This window comes from Mauremys reevesii, linkage group 15 (assembly GCF_016161935.1).
Source record: "Mauremys reevesii isolate NIE-2019 linkage group 15, ASM1616193v1, whole genome shotgun sequence".
Taxonomy (NCBI): domain Eukaryota; kingdom Metazoa; phylum Chordata; order Testudines; family Geoemydidae; genus Mauremys; species Mauremys reevesii.
The window spans coordinates 23369903-23385864 of NC_052637.1; the positions used below are offsets into that span (position 1 = coordinate 23369903).

Here is a 15962-nt window from a genome sequence, read left to right on the forward strand (position 1 = left end):
GAAATTAATAGGAAGCAGATTTAAAACAAACAAAAGGAAGTATTTTTTCACACAACGCACAGTCAGCCTGTGGAACTCCTTGCCAGAGGATGTTGTGAAGGCCAAGACTATAACAGAGTTAAAAAAAGAACTAGATAAATTCATAGAGGACAGGTCCATCAATGGATATTAGCCAGGATGGGCAGGGATGGTGTCCCTAGCTTCTGTTTGCCAGAAGCTGGGAATGGGTGACGGGATGGATGATTACTTGCTGATTACTGGGATGATTACCTGTTCTGTTCATTCCCTCTGGGGCACCTGGCATTGGCCACTGTTGGAAGACAGGATCTGGGCTAGATGGACCTTTGGTCTGACCCAGTATGGTGGTTCTTATGAAGGGTGCCTGGAACAATGGTGCCTTCTTGCCCAGCATGCCTGCCCCTGCGTGTGTGCGGTTTGGGAGCTCTCTGGGGCCGGGAATGTCTCGCTCGTGTATGTGCAGGGCCTAGCACAGCGGGGCCCTGATCTCGATGGAAGCCTCCAGACATTGCCATAATACAAATCACATCCAAAAGGGCCCATTTGCTGCAGTCACCGAGAGAGACTGGACACGGGACCACACACTGCCGTTCTGAGAGCCCCCTGCCCAGCAGAACTGCTCTGTAGCCGTGCACCCTCTGGGCTAGGTGTGGGTTGGAGTTGCGAGGTCTCGGAGTTGGCTTTTTTAGATTCCTGCAGGCTTAGCGCACTCCTGCTAGCAGGGCAGCGCTTGCAAACAATCCAGCAGCAAAGCACCTGGGTGGGAACAAGTGTTACAAACCCTAGAAATGGAGCGAAAAGAAAAGCAGCTGCAGCGAAGGGCCCAATCCTGCAAGCTACCTTGCATTGTGCCTGGTAGGGGCTCCCTGTGGCTTCAGGGAGCTGCCTGAACTGAGCAGCCCACAGGATCGGGCCCCTAAATACCTGGCGTAAATGAATCCTCTATAGTCCTTGCGGGAAAGTCCTGGTTGCTTGAATGCCGTAGCGTGGACTTGCACAGGGCTTGCCGAGAGTGCTGCTTTGCTCTACGTTCCCAGGCAAGCTCACGTTTAATCTGGATTTAATGGGACGGTTATTATATGGCTGGGAACGAATAGGTTTTTAACGATCAGCCCTCTGCTGTGGTTTCCCCACATGTTGTCGATCGATAGCTAGAGGGCAGGTTTGTTAAAGCTCAATAAATAGATACGCCCGGCAAATGCTCTGTGTTTAGCGACGGGTCACCCCGCAGTGAGATTGAGCTTTCTGAGAAGTGTGCGCAGGGAGCTGCCTTCCCAGCAGAGCTGGGCTTTCCCTGACCTCCTGCTGCCCCGATCCCAGTGCCACGGTCCAGGGAAAGTTCAGAGCAGACTCGGCAACCTTGGCTCCTCTCTGACGCACGGCGTTCCTGACCTCTGGCTGCGGATCTGTACAGAAACAGGGTGCATTTCCCTGACGCGTCTGTTCCCCTTCATAGAGTGATTAAGAAATACACCCCCGTCCAGGGAAAGTGCATCTGTCTTCCCTGGCAGCCCTGTTCTGACAGCCCGAGGCCCCAGCGGTGTGTTCTGCAGAGAGAAGATGAATGTCTGACCCCATGGCTGGCCTGGCTGCTACCTCCCTCATTCATCTGCCGTGTTGAACTGGGACCTACAGCTGCATTTAGCATTGTAAGGCCCTGCCTGAGCATCGGCTGGAGAGCCTAGAGAGCAATGGGGAAACAGCCTGCACTTCATCCCAGGGCTAACTAGCACGCTGAGGAAGGGATGGCCCAGGGGCTAGGATTCTAGCCAGAAACGTGGCTTCAATTCCTTGCTCTGCCCCAGCCATCCTGTGTCTCCGTGCCTCAGTTTCCATCTAGCCAATGGGGATAATAGCATGTCGCTACCTCACAGCAGGGTTGGGAGGATCCCATTGTGAGGCGCACAGATGCTCTGGCCATGGGGGCCGGATAAGTACCTGGGATCAAAGGGCTGGTATCTACCCTCCCATGTGAAGTAGGGTGGTATGGGGAAACTGAGGCACAACAATGCAAGGGCTCGCCTGAGGTTTCAGTGTGAGTAGTAGCAAAGCAAGGTATGGAGCCTCGATCTCCTGAGTCCCAGCCCTGCCTTATAGCCCCCAGGCCATCCCGCTGCAGGAAGGGACGCTCTGACAACACCCGAGGAACCATCATTTCCTGTTGCCCGGTGAAGTTCACACACGAAGCATGACACTTCTGGATTTAGCGTGGAGTGCAAATCGAGGCCTGGCACCCCACCTGTTCCTGCCAGCTGGGTGGGGGATGCTCACACGCACAGAAAACACCCCCTGCCATTCAGGCCCAGGTATATTTTAACGCAGGCATTGCAAAGCAAGGGGGGAGAGAGAGCGACAGAGCCTTTGGAGTTCCCAGCTGAGAGGCAGAGCTGCTGAGGGAAGCCCAGCCTGGGGGACTAGCCTAACAGGAGCTTAGAATCTCCTTCAGGACTTTTGGGAAAATACGAGGCATCAAAATCAGAGGCTTTGCTGTGGAAGACAGAAGCACCCTGGTGCTGCAGAAATGGCTGAAACTGATTCCTACGGTACAGCAGGACCTGGCCAATTCCCACTGGTCGCCGGGGTGAGCTTAGTGAATTAAGGGCCATAGAAACCCAAGTCAAGGCGACTGATTCCCGAGAGGCACTTTGTTCCCTTCCATGGACTGTTCGCTGTTATCTGCGTTCCTGTAGCGGCCAGCTGAGATCAGGGCCCCTGGGGCAGGTGCAGGACGTAAACACTCGCAGTGAGAGGGAGTTGCTGCCCCAAGAGTTACAGACAAACGGTGGAAGAAGGGAGATGTTGGGATCCCCACTTCGCAGACGGGGAACTGGGCCGCCAGGCCTTAGCACCTGCAGTCAGGGCCAGGTTCGCTATGTTCCCGTGGGACGTGCATGGCTGGATTTCCAAAGGTGCGTGGCCTCCAACCTGCACCCAGCAGGCCAAGCTCTCGTACACATCTGACCCCAGTGAGATCTGGACTGAAGGGGATAAGAGGCAGATGGCAGCTCTGTCTGGAGGAATGGGGACTCCATATTGCTAGGGGGAAGGCAAATGGGCCCCATGGTCTGTCTCGTGAGCTCCTCTATATTTGTTGCTGTTGTTGAGGGCTCTTTATGGGTGTTGCTAGTGGAGGTTTCTGGGTGCTGTTGCTCTCCACCCCCAAGTTAACCCTTCGGCCCTCTGGGATGCACCATTTTGCAGTGGTGGGACAGTTGCCCTGGCTCTGTGATCTGCCTGTGTGGAGAGAGGACAGTTTGCACTGGGCAGAGACAGATCAGAAACAAGCCCTTCCTCTCTGTGGGATGGGAGCAGCTGTGAGGCGCCCTAGGGCTGGTTCCCAAACATCCCTGTGCCACTGATCACAAGTGGCGCGATGCTGAACGTGGCTTGTCTGCCCCACGCAGCTGTGGTCAGTGTTAAGACACGGTAGGATCTGGGGCGGGCAGCAGGCCATTGAGACACCACCCTTGGGAGGAGATTCATGCATTGCAAGGCCAGAAGGGATGACTGTGATCATCTGACACAGGCCAGAGCACTGCCCCAAACCAGGGTGATGAGCCAGGCTCCCTTCAGCCCAGTTCAGGGGCCTTCCAGTATTTCCCTTTGGGAGAGAACAAGGGGATCAATAGCTCTGCTGTCCAGACTTGCATTCTCCCTCTGGGGGCCAAATCCCGACATCCGTATTGAAGGCCACATCCTGAGTTGGGCGTTTTGCCCATCAGCACTTGGGCTTATACAGACTTGCAGCCAGTCACTGTTCAGGAGCCCAGCTCTGTTCCAGCAGGGCCTGTGGTACTTCACAGGGCTATTCCTATGCACAGCGCTCAGTGCGTCTGCTCGGTCTCCCAGGCAGTGCGATTAACCCTGGCAGGAGCAGGTCTCAGCTAAGGACGTGGCTTTGAGTTCCCTGCTCTAGGCTGCAGCCTGTGCCCTGAGGGCTGTGTTACAGACGGGGAGCTGGTGAGAAACCCAGGAGCCAGTCCTCATTCGCCATCAGTGTCCAATGGTCTGTTGCCCCAGGTTCTCTCTGCACTGGCTGGTTCTAGCTGTACCTGGACCCCCTGCTCCCCCAGCAGCCCACAGGACACTGAGCTTTCCAGCTGTGTATCGTGCAGGGGTGCAGGATACAGGCAGGGCAGGAGAATCTCGTCCGCTCTGGCCAGGTTCTGGTGGGTAAATGCTTGGACAGCAGATTAGGGTGTAATTACAAGGATTCAGAAGCAATTACCATGCAAGCTGCCCTCCGAATCATGCGCTTTGTAATCCCCTTGCACCCGGCATGGCATCAGGTCCCTGCCACGGGCTTGCCTATGGCATGGCAGATGAGGGATAGCTCTGCCCTGGGGCTTCAGGTGGTGACTGATGGCAGATGTCCCTGAGGTTTGGGTGGGTTCTTACAGACTCACTCGTCCTTCCTGCCAGCCCCACCACCCTGCTGCCTGGCTGCTGCAGGTGAGTCGTCCCCGCCAGGGGCTGCTCTGACAGGCAGCAGACCTGCTTCCGCCCAGACAGCGAACTCCTGCTCAGGGGGCCTGGGAGCTCGATGCCATGCTGGGTGCAAGGGGATTACAAAGTGCCCGGGGCCTGCTGTGGCGGGGGGAGGGCGGTACTGGCCCAGGGAGTCGAAAGCAGTCATGCACCTGGCAGGGCTGCTGCTGGGGCGTAACTTGGCTCAGGGGATAGGGACTGGGTCAGAGGTTCTGATCCAGCCCAGCCCGGTCCCTGTGACGCCAGGGGGCTGGCTGCAATGAGCTGGCCTGAGCTGTGGTGGTAGACAGGAGGTGGGGGGTGTATCCAAGGAGCAGCGACATGGGCTCCCCCATTCACCCCCTGGCTGGCAGCACACTGTCCCTGTGTGCAGGGGGCAGCGCTAGCGTAGGTGCTAGGAGCTTGCCCCCTTCTGGATACCCAGAGACCTGCAGGGCTCTGAATCTGGCACCGTTCCCCGATTTAGGGAATGGCCCGGGAGGACCGAGCCCCTCAGGACCAGGGCTGATCGCAGCCTCTCCTCTCTGCAGTGTGACCCAGGGCTGGGCTCAGCCTCCTGGAGAAGGTGGAGTCGTGGGAGCCCCAGGGTGGGCATGGGGAGCGGGTGGGCACGGCTGGTGCTGGCTCTGTGCTGCCAGGGGTGTGAGCATGCCGCTAGGGATTAGGGGCTGCTGAACCTGTTAGCTGCTCAGCGCTCTAATTAGGACAGGTTTCATTACCAAGATGCACTGGCCACTCAACTTCAATTTGCAGAGCTGCTGAGCAGCCCGGGGCACGTCTCCGAGCTCACAGCTAAATTCAGCTCGGCTATTTATGGCTCAGGGCAGCAGCAGCCTGGTTCCTGCGGGGACAGGGGTGAGGGACTGCACTGGGGTGGGGGCAAATGGCAGGGGCTAGCGGTGGCAGCGGCAAGGGGGTCCCACCGATGGGCACCTGGTTCCTTAGCAGCTGGGTGTTAGCGTCCCTTTGAAGAGGCCTAAGCAGGTGCACTCGGGCCGAAGTCAGCTCGGGGGCGGGGAGGGGCAGGCTGGGTGGGGTCTTTTCATAGCCACCTTCCCCTTTCTGTTTGACTCAGCCGTGAGCTAATGCTGGCCCTGCCCCCCAACTCAGCTGGCCCCTGGGGCACTGCCTCTGACAGGACCCTCCTAGCCGCTCCGTGGCCCCCTGGGCGCTACCTCCAATGGGGTCTCCCAGCCGCTCCCTGGCCCTCTGGGAGTTCTGTCCAGTGCGTTATTACACACACTTGAAATTGCCTCCACACGCTGTGTTTGTCCCCCATGCCCTCAGCTTGCCCACGGCGCAATCCCTGTGTGGCAGGAAGGCTCAGACCTGGGCTGGCACTGGCAGCTGCTAGAGCGTCTGCTCCAGTATGGGACCCCACTGCGCCTCCCACACATGTCTCCTGGGAGGGGCTGGCGGGGGCAGGGTAGAGCCTTATAGGATCCTCCCAAATTCCATCTCACCTCTGCCCCCTCATGCCCACATTCCCTTGTGCCATTCCCCGCCTCCCCCCTTCAGCCCGGCCTGGCTCACTTCCGAGCTGCCTAACCCTTGTCTCCAAGGTGCTGTTGATCTGCAAACCTGTTTTTCCAGCCCCCGAGTAAAGGTTAGGCAGCCAGGCAGCACAGGCGGGCATCCCATTGGCCGTGGGGCTGTGTGGGGACTGCTAGGCTGCTCCGAAGGGATGAGGGGGACAACGTCTCCAATGAGGACCCCGGGGACTCTGCTTCCCCCTCCACTGGCTACCAAGCGGCTGCTTTCCTGTATTCCAGCCCTGCCTGGCACCCTCCCCTGGCAAGGGCTAGTCAGGGAGTTCACTCCCCCAGGGCTGGAATCCAGGAGAGGCTTCTGGCTCCTGGCCCAGGGACACAAAACCTTCCTCTCTTGGGCTGCAGTCGGAAGGAGCCAGCGCCACTCAGAGCACCCGCTGGGTGCCAGTCCAGCTGCAGGCAAACGGGGCCCGTGTCACCCACTGGCACTGGTTTCCAGTGCTGTCAGGCCACAGCTGTGTAGCTCCCTTGCCATACTGCTGGGTCCCCCAGGAAACACAACAGCCTTGCACTAGGGCCCAGATGTCTAACTCCCTTAGAGCATCAGGGCCTAGGGCAGAATTGCACCCTGTACTAAAAGCCACTAATGGCCTGTGTCACATCCTGGGCTGTCATAGCCATTCCCGCAGCTGGATCCATGTCATTCTCCTTTTCGGGGTGGGGAAACTGAGGCACAGACCTGCCCGAGGTCATCCAGCCTGCGTGTGTCTGTGAGAGCTGGGAATCAACCCCTCCCCACATGCCACTCCTATCTCCCAGGCTTGTGTCCTACCCTGGGACCATGCTGTCTCCCTGGCTGGCTGAGGGGCTCTGTGCTGTGGATGCCTGTGCGGGGGGGTTAGCAGGGATTTTGGGGTTGAAGGGGCTGCCAGTGTGGAAGCTGTCGCCAGTGCTCTGCTCTCTTTGCAGAGGCCCGTGGGGAGATCAAAGCAGGCTGCCTGTAAATCGACTGCTTTCCGCCAGGCGTTGACGGCTGTCTAATTGATTTCTGGAGCAGCGTGGCGGCGTTTCCGCGCAGCTGTTTGTTTTTTACAAGGCTGGCATGTTGCTTTCCACTTGGCACGCACGCTCCCGCTTGTGCTTTTGCTGCAGATTCCCCAGCACTTAGCAGCCCAGCCTCAGGTCTTCAAGTGTTGCACTTAATGAGTGTAATGGTGTCTAGAAACTGGCTCAGTATGCAGCAGTGTGTGTGAAGAGAGAGTTAGCCTCCAGGCACTGGCCAAATGGGATGGATGCGGCTGTAGGTCCTTCGGGCTTCCATGAGAAAATTGATAGCCTGGATTCCCCGTGGCCTGGAAGTTCCTGAAATTAAAGCTCAGACACTGGATGGAGAGCAGGATGGTCTAGTGGTTAAAGCATTTGCATGGGGCTTGGGAGATCTGGGGTTAGCTTCCAGCTCTGCCACAGATTGCTTGCACGACCTTTGTCAAGTCACTTAATCTCTCTGGGGATAATATTATTAGTCAGTCTTGTCTGCTTTGGTTGGAAGCTGTGAGGGGCCAGGGCTGTCTCTCAGTAGGTGTATGTTCCTGCCCCCTGTGCTAGTGTCATGCTGCGAGTGAAGTATGTGACCTCTTTGCGCTATTGAGCGTGTGCACCTTGCACAGGGACCTGCACTGCGCTGAGGAGACACCCACCGACCCCCATGCACTGGTTGCAAGGTGTGGCATGGAGTTTTTCTGGGGATTGACTCTTATTGGCTTGCCGTGCCACCCTGGTCAGGAGCCTGGAAGGCTTTGTCTATCTACACTGCATTGTAAATCCGGGGCTGTGAGACTCCGCGTTTCCATGCTGCACTGTAAACCTGGGCTTACCATTGCTGGAACTGGGTCTCCCAGCCGTGTTAACGTGTCCACACTGCACCGCGTGGACCTTCTGCCTCGGGTCTGCAGCTAAATCTGTGTGCACACTGCATGGTGACAGGGCTTGGTCCCAAGTCTCAGCAGGATTCTGGATCTGACCCCTCTCGTTCTCCCAGCAGGGTCCTGAGTGCTCACTGACCCGAGTCAGGCTGATGTGCGTGTAGACGGAAGCGGGGCTTGGGCTCGGGCTCAAACCTGAGTCAGAGCCTGGCTTAGTGTGCTGTGTGGACATACCCAAAGGGAACCTGCCTCCGCACATTGCAAACACCATTAGAAGGCTGCACTTGTAGTAAAACGCCTTTAGTAACAGAGACAATTATTTCCTTAAACTATTCCCTTTATTGGCAAAGAGCAGCTTGGCTTCCTCCATAAACCAGAGACCCTGCAGCCCCTCTGGAGTGCCAGGAATGACTCAGAGGCTTAATTTGCCCTGGAGCAGTGCAAACAACAGCCCTGAGATAAAAGTCAAACAGCTGGGATGTGCACAGGGGCTCAGCTTCTTAGAGGCTTAATTCAGGACCCTGAATTCCCTGCCTGTCCATTGCAAGTCATTGTTTAGCCAGCTTAATAGTAGGGAAACTTCCATAGTAGACTGCACTTGTGGTAGCAAATGGATCCACCGTGCCAGACTCCCCTACATGGACTTTGGTGGAGTTACGCTAGGGAATAACCTGACCCATTGACTCAGTGTCTTCTCTCCCATTGCATGCAGGGCAGGCTGTTACCCGCCAGCAGCTAGAAGCCCCAGCCAGAGGCAGGAGGGGCAGGGCCTGGGGCCTGGTGATGGGCCACGCAGCTCCTTGGCCGTAGATCAATAGTCCAGTGTGGGCCTGGTCAAAAACACGCGGCTCTCTGATGGCCTCTGCGACCATCAGCTGGTGACTGTGGTACCATCTCTTGGTGGCTGGGTGTTTTGATCTGCGGGCCCCACCCAGTGGGGTAGGATGCAGCATCCCATGCCTGGAGCATTGGGGACCTGGGTCTTTCTAGCAGGGCAAGGAAGAAACAATTCCATGGGAGCTGCAAGCGCGGTTTGGCAGGGACCTGAGCTGGGTGAGCTGGGAGTTAGGAGGAGTTTTGATTTTGGTCTGAACAATTCTGTACCCTGCACTGCCACAGACTCAGCGGGGAAGTGCCCCCTACAGGGTCACCAGCAAGGCTGCCTGGAGTGCAGAGGTCTCTCCTCCAACTACTGGTTCTGCCAGGGCCGACAAAGCCAGGGAAGCCGGGCCCCGGCCCCCTTCTGGACCTCCAGGCCCCGGTAATTTGTACTGGCTTCCCCCGCCCCCCTTGTTGGCCCTGGGTTCTTCCCAGCCCCAGTTAGCTTGTGAGATGTGCCAAGATCAGCCCAAGGTGATGTGGCCGCAGGGAAGCGGGCCCATGGCACACTAATCAGCTGTGTGCCATCCCCCCCGAGTTTGTTTGTGTCCCCTTGGGTACCAAAGAGCTAATGCCAGTCCTCTGACCTTGTCTTGTGTTGCAGAATATCGTTGCCAAGTATGGCGCTCAGTTCCGGGGGAACTCGCAGCACGACGCCCTGGAGTTCCTGCTCTGGTTGCTGGACAGAATGCACGAGGATCTGGGCTCCTCGTCACCCAGCCAGAAGGCTAGGACAGCGGGCAAGGTCAGTGTCCTCTACCCTCCCTCGCCAGACATCTCTGCACTCTCTCCCCAGGGCACTGCTGTTGTAAGGAGCTGGCGTGGGGTGTATGTGTCGCCACTGCTCTCTAGCGGGTGGGATCAGAGCTGCTCAGCTGTGTGTCCTAGGCCCTGCACTGCTAACAGAGATTCTCTCGCAGTAAGGAGCTGCGCTCTTGGGGTGGGGAAATTGGAGTGAAGTTCTGTGTGGCTGCTGTGTTAGTGCAGCACTGGGACAATGGAAAAGACCTGTAGGATGAGGATAAATATGTCAAAGACTGTGAGATGCTCAGGTACTGTGGTGAGGGGGGCCAGGTAAGAACCAAGGATAGATAGATGGGACCATGGATTTGGTACCCTCTTATCATGTTCCCCCACTGCCCGCACAGGGTCCTCCTCAGCCTGGAGGCTGGGGTGTTTCCCTAAAACTGGGGAATAGTCTCCGTTTACTCAGTGACTCTTGGCGGGGGCGGGGGTAGTTGGGGGTGAGAACATGGCTGATTGGCCACTGTGCTGTTGGTATTTTCCTCCCACCAGTGGAATGACCTGTGCCCTGGGCCCAGCCTTTTCCCGGTACGGATCGGCATGGTTGTGCCATTGCTATGTCAGGGCAGTGTGTGTGACCACACCATCCGTGGGGAGTGGCTGCTGCCTGCAGAGGATAAAAGCCCTACTACTGGTGCCAGCTAGCACAGCTCCTCTTGTAGCCCAGGAGACAGAGGGCACTGTCTCAAACCAGGGCTCCTGGGTTCTCTTCCCAGGGCATTGGGTGTGTGGGTGAGCTGGCAATCGTGGTGTTTTTGCCTGGGGCTTTGCTGCGACATGTCGTGGAGCTTCTTTAGCTGGGGAAGAAGGGGCTTTCGGAGATTCTAAGGCCACAGGGGACCATCCTGGTCTGACCTCTGGCATGGCAGTGTCCGAGCAGCCCCCAGCCAGCATTCGGGTCGGGGAGAAGCTGGGTCAACATAGCACATGCAGCTACTGCGAAGGAGCTCGTGTGCCTGGCGGGGGGCTGTGCAGCATTGCAGACACACTGAACTCACTGTGTGGGGCAGGGACAGGCCCAGCAGGGAGCAGTTCCCTTGTCAGGACACACTGGCCTAGCCTGTCCATGGTTATAGCCCTGCCCCTCTGTTAAGTCGCACCCCCTGGAGCCTGCCCCGGTTTCACAGGAGCTCCTGCTTTCCCTGCAGCCAGTTCTGTGAAGCTGGGTGCCAGCAGAGCCTTAATGCGTCCCTCCTTACAGCACCTCTGGGGTAGGGTGGGGTCATCCCCATTTTACAGATGGGGAAACTGAGGCACAGAGTGGGACTATGACTTGCCAAGTCATTGGCAGAGACAGGATTAGAACTTGGGGCTTCCTATCTCCCAAATCCCTGCTTGAGCAGGATCCGGGCTAAGCTGGAACCTGGGTGCCTCCTTCCTGACCCTTCTAACCTGGCCAGTGGCGACCCCTGCATGAGCATCATTTGCAGCAGGAGTCCTTGTGTATGGCACATCCACGGGGTAAGCCCTTTGGCCCTGGTCTTGCTCCTCCAGTGTGGCTTTGGGGCAGTGCAGAGGAGGCGTCGGACTTGTTGATGCAAGGCACTGAGATCCCCCTTTCCAAGGCTGTGTCCTCACCCTGCATGGGATCCCGTGTGATAGGAGCTGCCTGGGTCAGCAGCAAAGGGAAACCACCCTAATAACAAGACTCTCTTGCATATACCTCCTGGCTTCCTGTGTCATCTTAGAGCTCTTTGCCAGCCATATACCTAGCACTGAAATGCAGCCACCGCTGGGGTGGAACTCAGCAGCTCTGTAACTGTGCACAGCGACACTGCACCACAGTTTAAAACAGGAAGTGAAGGAAGATGTCATGCACAGGGCGGTTGGGTGGGCAGACTGTAATTAGCCAAGCTGGGTTTTGGGCTAGAGTAGAGAGACCGGTTTAACGAATCTTGCCCCTTTTGGGTAGGGAAATATCTGTGACTAGACCTAGGATTTTACAGGTAGGCTTGTTATTTGGTCAGTGGTTTGAGGGAGCATATCTCAGCCCAGGGCTTGCCTGGAAGTTTCCCAGTCCCGTGTATAACTCTCACACCAGTCCTAGATCCTGCCACGCTGCTCTGGTAGCATGCTACCTCTGCTTTGCACAGGTGTGACTGACTGCATGCAGCCCCAGTGCATTGGGCCCACTGAGTTTTGCTACTCATTATCTGCCTTGTTTGATTGGTTTCTTAAACCACATGGGATGGTTTCCTCTTCTTGACTGGTTGCTTCCCAGATCCTGCTAAGAGCTCTGAGTGGCTGTGAGAACAGATCCTGTGAATTCAGATCTGCCACACCTTCTCGCTCTGCAAACATCCCTGCAAACCCTTCTCCTGCTTCCCTCTTCTTTCCTGGCCCAGGTATGGAACCAACCTCCCGCTCCCACCCTGGAGTCCCTCTGCTTCATCCGACCCTCAGACTCTGTCAGTCACCCACCCTCTCCAAGGTGACCCCTCGCTCAGCACATCCTACCAAAGAACTGGCTGGCCTGGTTTGGGCTGCAGCCTGGTCTCGCCATGGGATTTGGCCAGCAGCAGCAGCCAGCAAGCGAAGCCCACATGGAAGCTGTGATTTACACCAGTAAAGTTTCCTCTGGCTTGAAATGGGTGTGAGCTCAACTGGTGCAAAGCGGATGGCTGTTGCTAGGGCAGGCCAGGACAGCCTGGGGGGTTGTGGAGTCTCCCTCTGTCTTCCTGGCTGATGTTCTTCGGTTTCCACCAGCCTTCATGGACGCTGTGTGGACCACGCAGGGGGCCTGACCCTCTGGCTGCCAAGACTGGGCACATCTGGGGGAAGATCCCCCCCACCTCAGCGTTTAGCCCCCAAACCTGCACTGAGGTTGGCCCCAAAGCATCCCTGCCATGGGCGGATCTTGCAGGACTGCCAGCCCAGTGTCTGCGTCGTGCCAAGGGCCTGGTTTCTCTGGGGGCTCTGCCCCTGTGGTGGCAAGGCCTTGGGAGCTGGGTCCAGCTGGCATTGCTCTGCCTTGGTGTGAGTCCCCCCTGCCCACTGGGGGGAACCCATGTCTCCACGCGGCTGCTAATCTTGCCATTCAGGATGTTCTCTATCATATCCCCCCCAGTGCTGACCTCTGGCATGGTGCTAAGGGGGTGCTGTGCTGCAGTGAGGGGTGCTCTCCCCTTACCTCTGGGCCACAGATCTGACCATATGGAGTCATCCCGTTCTGAGGACCAATCTGTATGGCTAGAATAAAGGGAAGCGCCCCTGTCCCAAAGAGAGAGAACTAGCTAATGGTTAGAGCAGGGAAGTGCGCATCAGGATTCCTGGGTACTGTACCTCTCTCTGCCAGCAATTTACTGCATGACCTTGGGCAAATCACATCTGCTTGCTGTGCCCCGCCTGCAGCATAGGGTTAGTGCCCCCGGGGGCCTTGTAAAGCACTTTGAGGTACTGGCTGCAAGGGCCTGTACTTGGACAAAGGATCATCACTGTTGTTCAAACAGCTTTATGTGGCATGGGGGCTGCACAGCAGCTATACCCAGAACCGGACAGCTCGGACCCCATCCTGCTGCATCCTGTGAAGGGAGGCTTGGGACGCACTGACCGTCCTGTGGACTGGGCAGAGAGTGGGCACAGCAGAATGGGGGGTCTCCGAGGGAATGGGCTGCCTCCATCCATCCCGGAGACCCCCACCTCCAGAGGCACAAGTGAGTCCATCAGCTTGAGCACAGAGGCAGTGCGCCTGCCCACAGACAGTTTGGGGCCATGAGAAAAGTGGGAGAAGCAGGGGCCGGGGAAGCCAGAGCGCTGGTGGGAGCAGGGCCCGATGCAGGCAGCTGTCGCTGCTGGAGCACTCAGCGGGTTTAACGAGGTTCCTCTGCCTTCATCCAGCTACGGTGCCCTTGTGCGGGCCGCAGGCCCCTCAGGAGGGCCCCCGACCCCGTTTCCATCCTTGGCTGGGCCCTGAATGTGGTTGTTAGGCTGGGACCCAGAGAGAGACAATAGGGGAAGGCAGAGCTTTGAAAGCTGCTGCTCCCCCATTGTGTTCCCTGGCTTCGGGAGGCCGGGCAAGCGGCTGGGGCTGAATGGTGTCTGAGGTGGGGCTGAAAGGAGATGGCAAATAATGTGCTGCTTGTGATTCACGGCACACAGTTGCTTGGCTGGCCCTCTGCCAGCGGCACATCCGCCTTTGCGGGCGCCCTGGCCTTAGGAGGGGTCTGGCTTTGGGCTGTTCCTCCTCCACCCGTTCAGTCACCTCAGGGAGGCGATGTCCTTTCCGATGGTGCTCAAACGCGGGGCGCAGGGTTGGGCATCTGAAGGGGAAGACTGTGAAGAGGGGAAGTCTGGCCCAGTGGGTAGGGCCCTAGCCTGGCACTTGGGAGACCTGGGTTCGAGTCCCTGCTCTGCCCCAGACTCATGGGTAAATCCCTTAACTTCCCTGTGCCTCAGTTTCCTATTTATGGACTAGGGATAATAGCATTGCCCCGCCTTGTGGGATAAACACCTCAGTCGTGGCCTGCCAGTCCAGTCCCGGTGCCCACGTATCACTGCCAGTGAATGCACCTCTTTCCTCACCCGCTGCTACTCCAGCTCCTACCCGCTCTGGGAGCATGGCTCTTCTACAGACCACTGGGGATAAGGCTGAGCCCTGCCACACTCATTTCACCTCTGGCCACACACCCTGCTCTGAAGTGGGCTCTCTAGCGAAGCGAGGCTGAGGCTAAGCGCCCGGCACAGGGCAGCCTGTCACTGCTCGTGACTGGCAGGTTCCCAGCCAAGCTCACTGCAGACATCTCTGCTGCCCCCGCGGGAGCGGCAACTAACGCGAGTTCCTGGGCGGCTTCATACAGGTTAATTCTGTGGGACATTAAAGCCTGTGCTGCTCGGCCGCCATCTCTGCGTTTGCCAGCACTCCCCTCTCCGTGACACTCCAGCCCCCATTAGAAGCAGAGGCAAAACATCGCCGTGCATATGTTTGCTTGGGGGAATTGGCTTTGTAGCTGTTGTAGTCAACGGCCCATTGCCCCAGTGCTCAGCAGCAGGCAGGGGCTGCCTCCTGGTGCTGTGCCACCCCTTGGCTACATGCTGGTCTCGCTCCTCCCCTCCCTAGCTCCACCGAGGTCCTAGAACGGAACATGAGAACGGCCAGGCTGAGTCAGACCAGTGACCCACGGGGCCAGGTGTCCGGTCTCTGACACTGCCCAGTACTGGAGCTTCAGGGGGAGTGTACAGAACAGGGCGATTTTGGAGAGGTCCACCCCTGTGTTCCCCTCCCAGCTTCTGGTAGCCAGAGGTTTAGGATTGGCCTGAGCACCGGATTACATCTGTGACCATCTGGCTAATGGCCATGGATAGACCTATTCACCATGAACTTATCCAGTTCTTTGTTGAACCCAGTTATAGTTTTGGCCTTCACGACATCCCCTGGCAATGAGTTCCACAGGTTGACTGTGCATTGTGTGAAGAATTGTTTCCTCTTGTTCGTGTTAAACCTGCTGCCTATTTATTTCATTGGGTGACCCCTGGTTATTGTGTTGTGTGAAGGGGTAAATAAAACTTCCTTATTCACTTTCTCCACACCAGTCATGATTTTTATAGACCTCAAACATATCCCCCCTTAGTCGTCTCTTTTCCGAGCTGAACAGCAATAATCTTTTCACTCTCTCCTTGTATGGAAGCCATTCCATGCCCTTGATCACGCTGGTCTCTGAACCATGTCCAGTTCCACTGTATCCTCTTTGAGATGGAGCAACCAGAATTGGACAAAGTGTTCCAGGGGTGGGTGCACCATGAATTCATGTAGTGGCATTATATTTTCTGTCTTATTTTCTATGCCTTTCTTCATAGTTCCTAGCTTTTTTGACTGCTGATATGTACTGAGCTGAAGTTTTCAGAGAATGATCCACAGTGATTCCAAGATCTCCTTCTTGAGTGGCAACAGTCAATTTAGACCCCATCATTATATAGGTCTAGTTGGAATCATTTTTTTTCCAATGTGCAGTACTTTGCACTTATCAGTGTTAAATTTCACCTCCCATTTTGTTGCTCGGTCACCCAGTTTTGTGAGATCCCTTTGTAACTCTTCGCAGCCAGCAAATGTGCCACTCTGTTGTTCGCTCCCTTTTTCCAGCTCCTTAACGAACAGCACAGGAACCAGCACAGATCCTTGGGGGTTCCCGCTGTTTACCTCTCTCCATTGTGAAAACTGTCCATTTATTCCTACCCTTTGTTTCCTATCTTTTAGATCCAGAAGAGGACCTTCCCTCTTATTCCATGACTAAGTTTACTTAAGACCCTTTGGCGAGGGACCTTTTCAAAGTCTTTCCATAAGTCCAAGTACACTGTATTCACTGGGTCCCCCATCCCCACATGCTTCCCCATGCTGACTCCCTTGAAGAATTCTAACAGATTGGTG

General features: G+C 56.6%; 1 protein-coding gene across 2 annotated transcripts in view; it reads left to right on the forward strand.

The window, feature by feature from the left end:
* The window catches only part of USP43 (ubiquitin specific peptidase 43), a 186330-nt gene that overhangs the window by 23878 nt on the left and 146490 nt on the right, over nucleotides 1-15962 (forward strand). Inside the window, exons 1-2 of one of the 2 annotated variants that reach the window (XM_039502362.1) lie at nucleotides 1982-2324; nucleotides 9402-9542. In XM_039502362.1, the coding sequence (XP_039358296.1) occupies nucleotides 9486-9542 (57 nt within the window). In that variant the 5' untranslated portion in view covers nucleotides 1982-2324; nucleotides 9402-9485. Of the gene's footprint in view, nucleotides 1-1981; nucleotides 2325-9401; nucleotides 9543-15962 lie in introns of those variants that run through there. The other variant, XM_039502361.1, reaches the window with a different exon arrangement.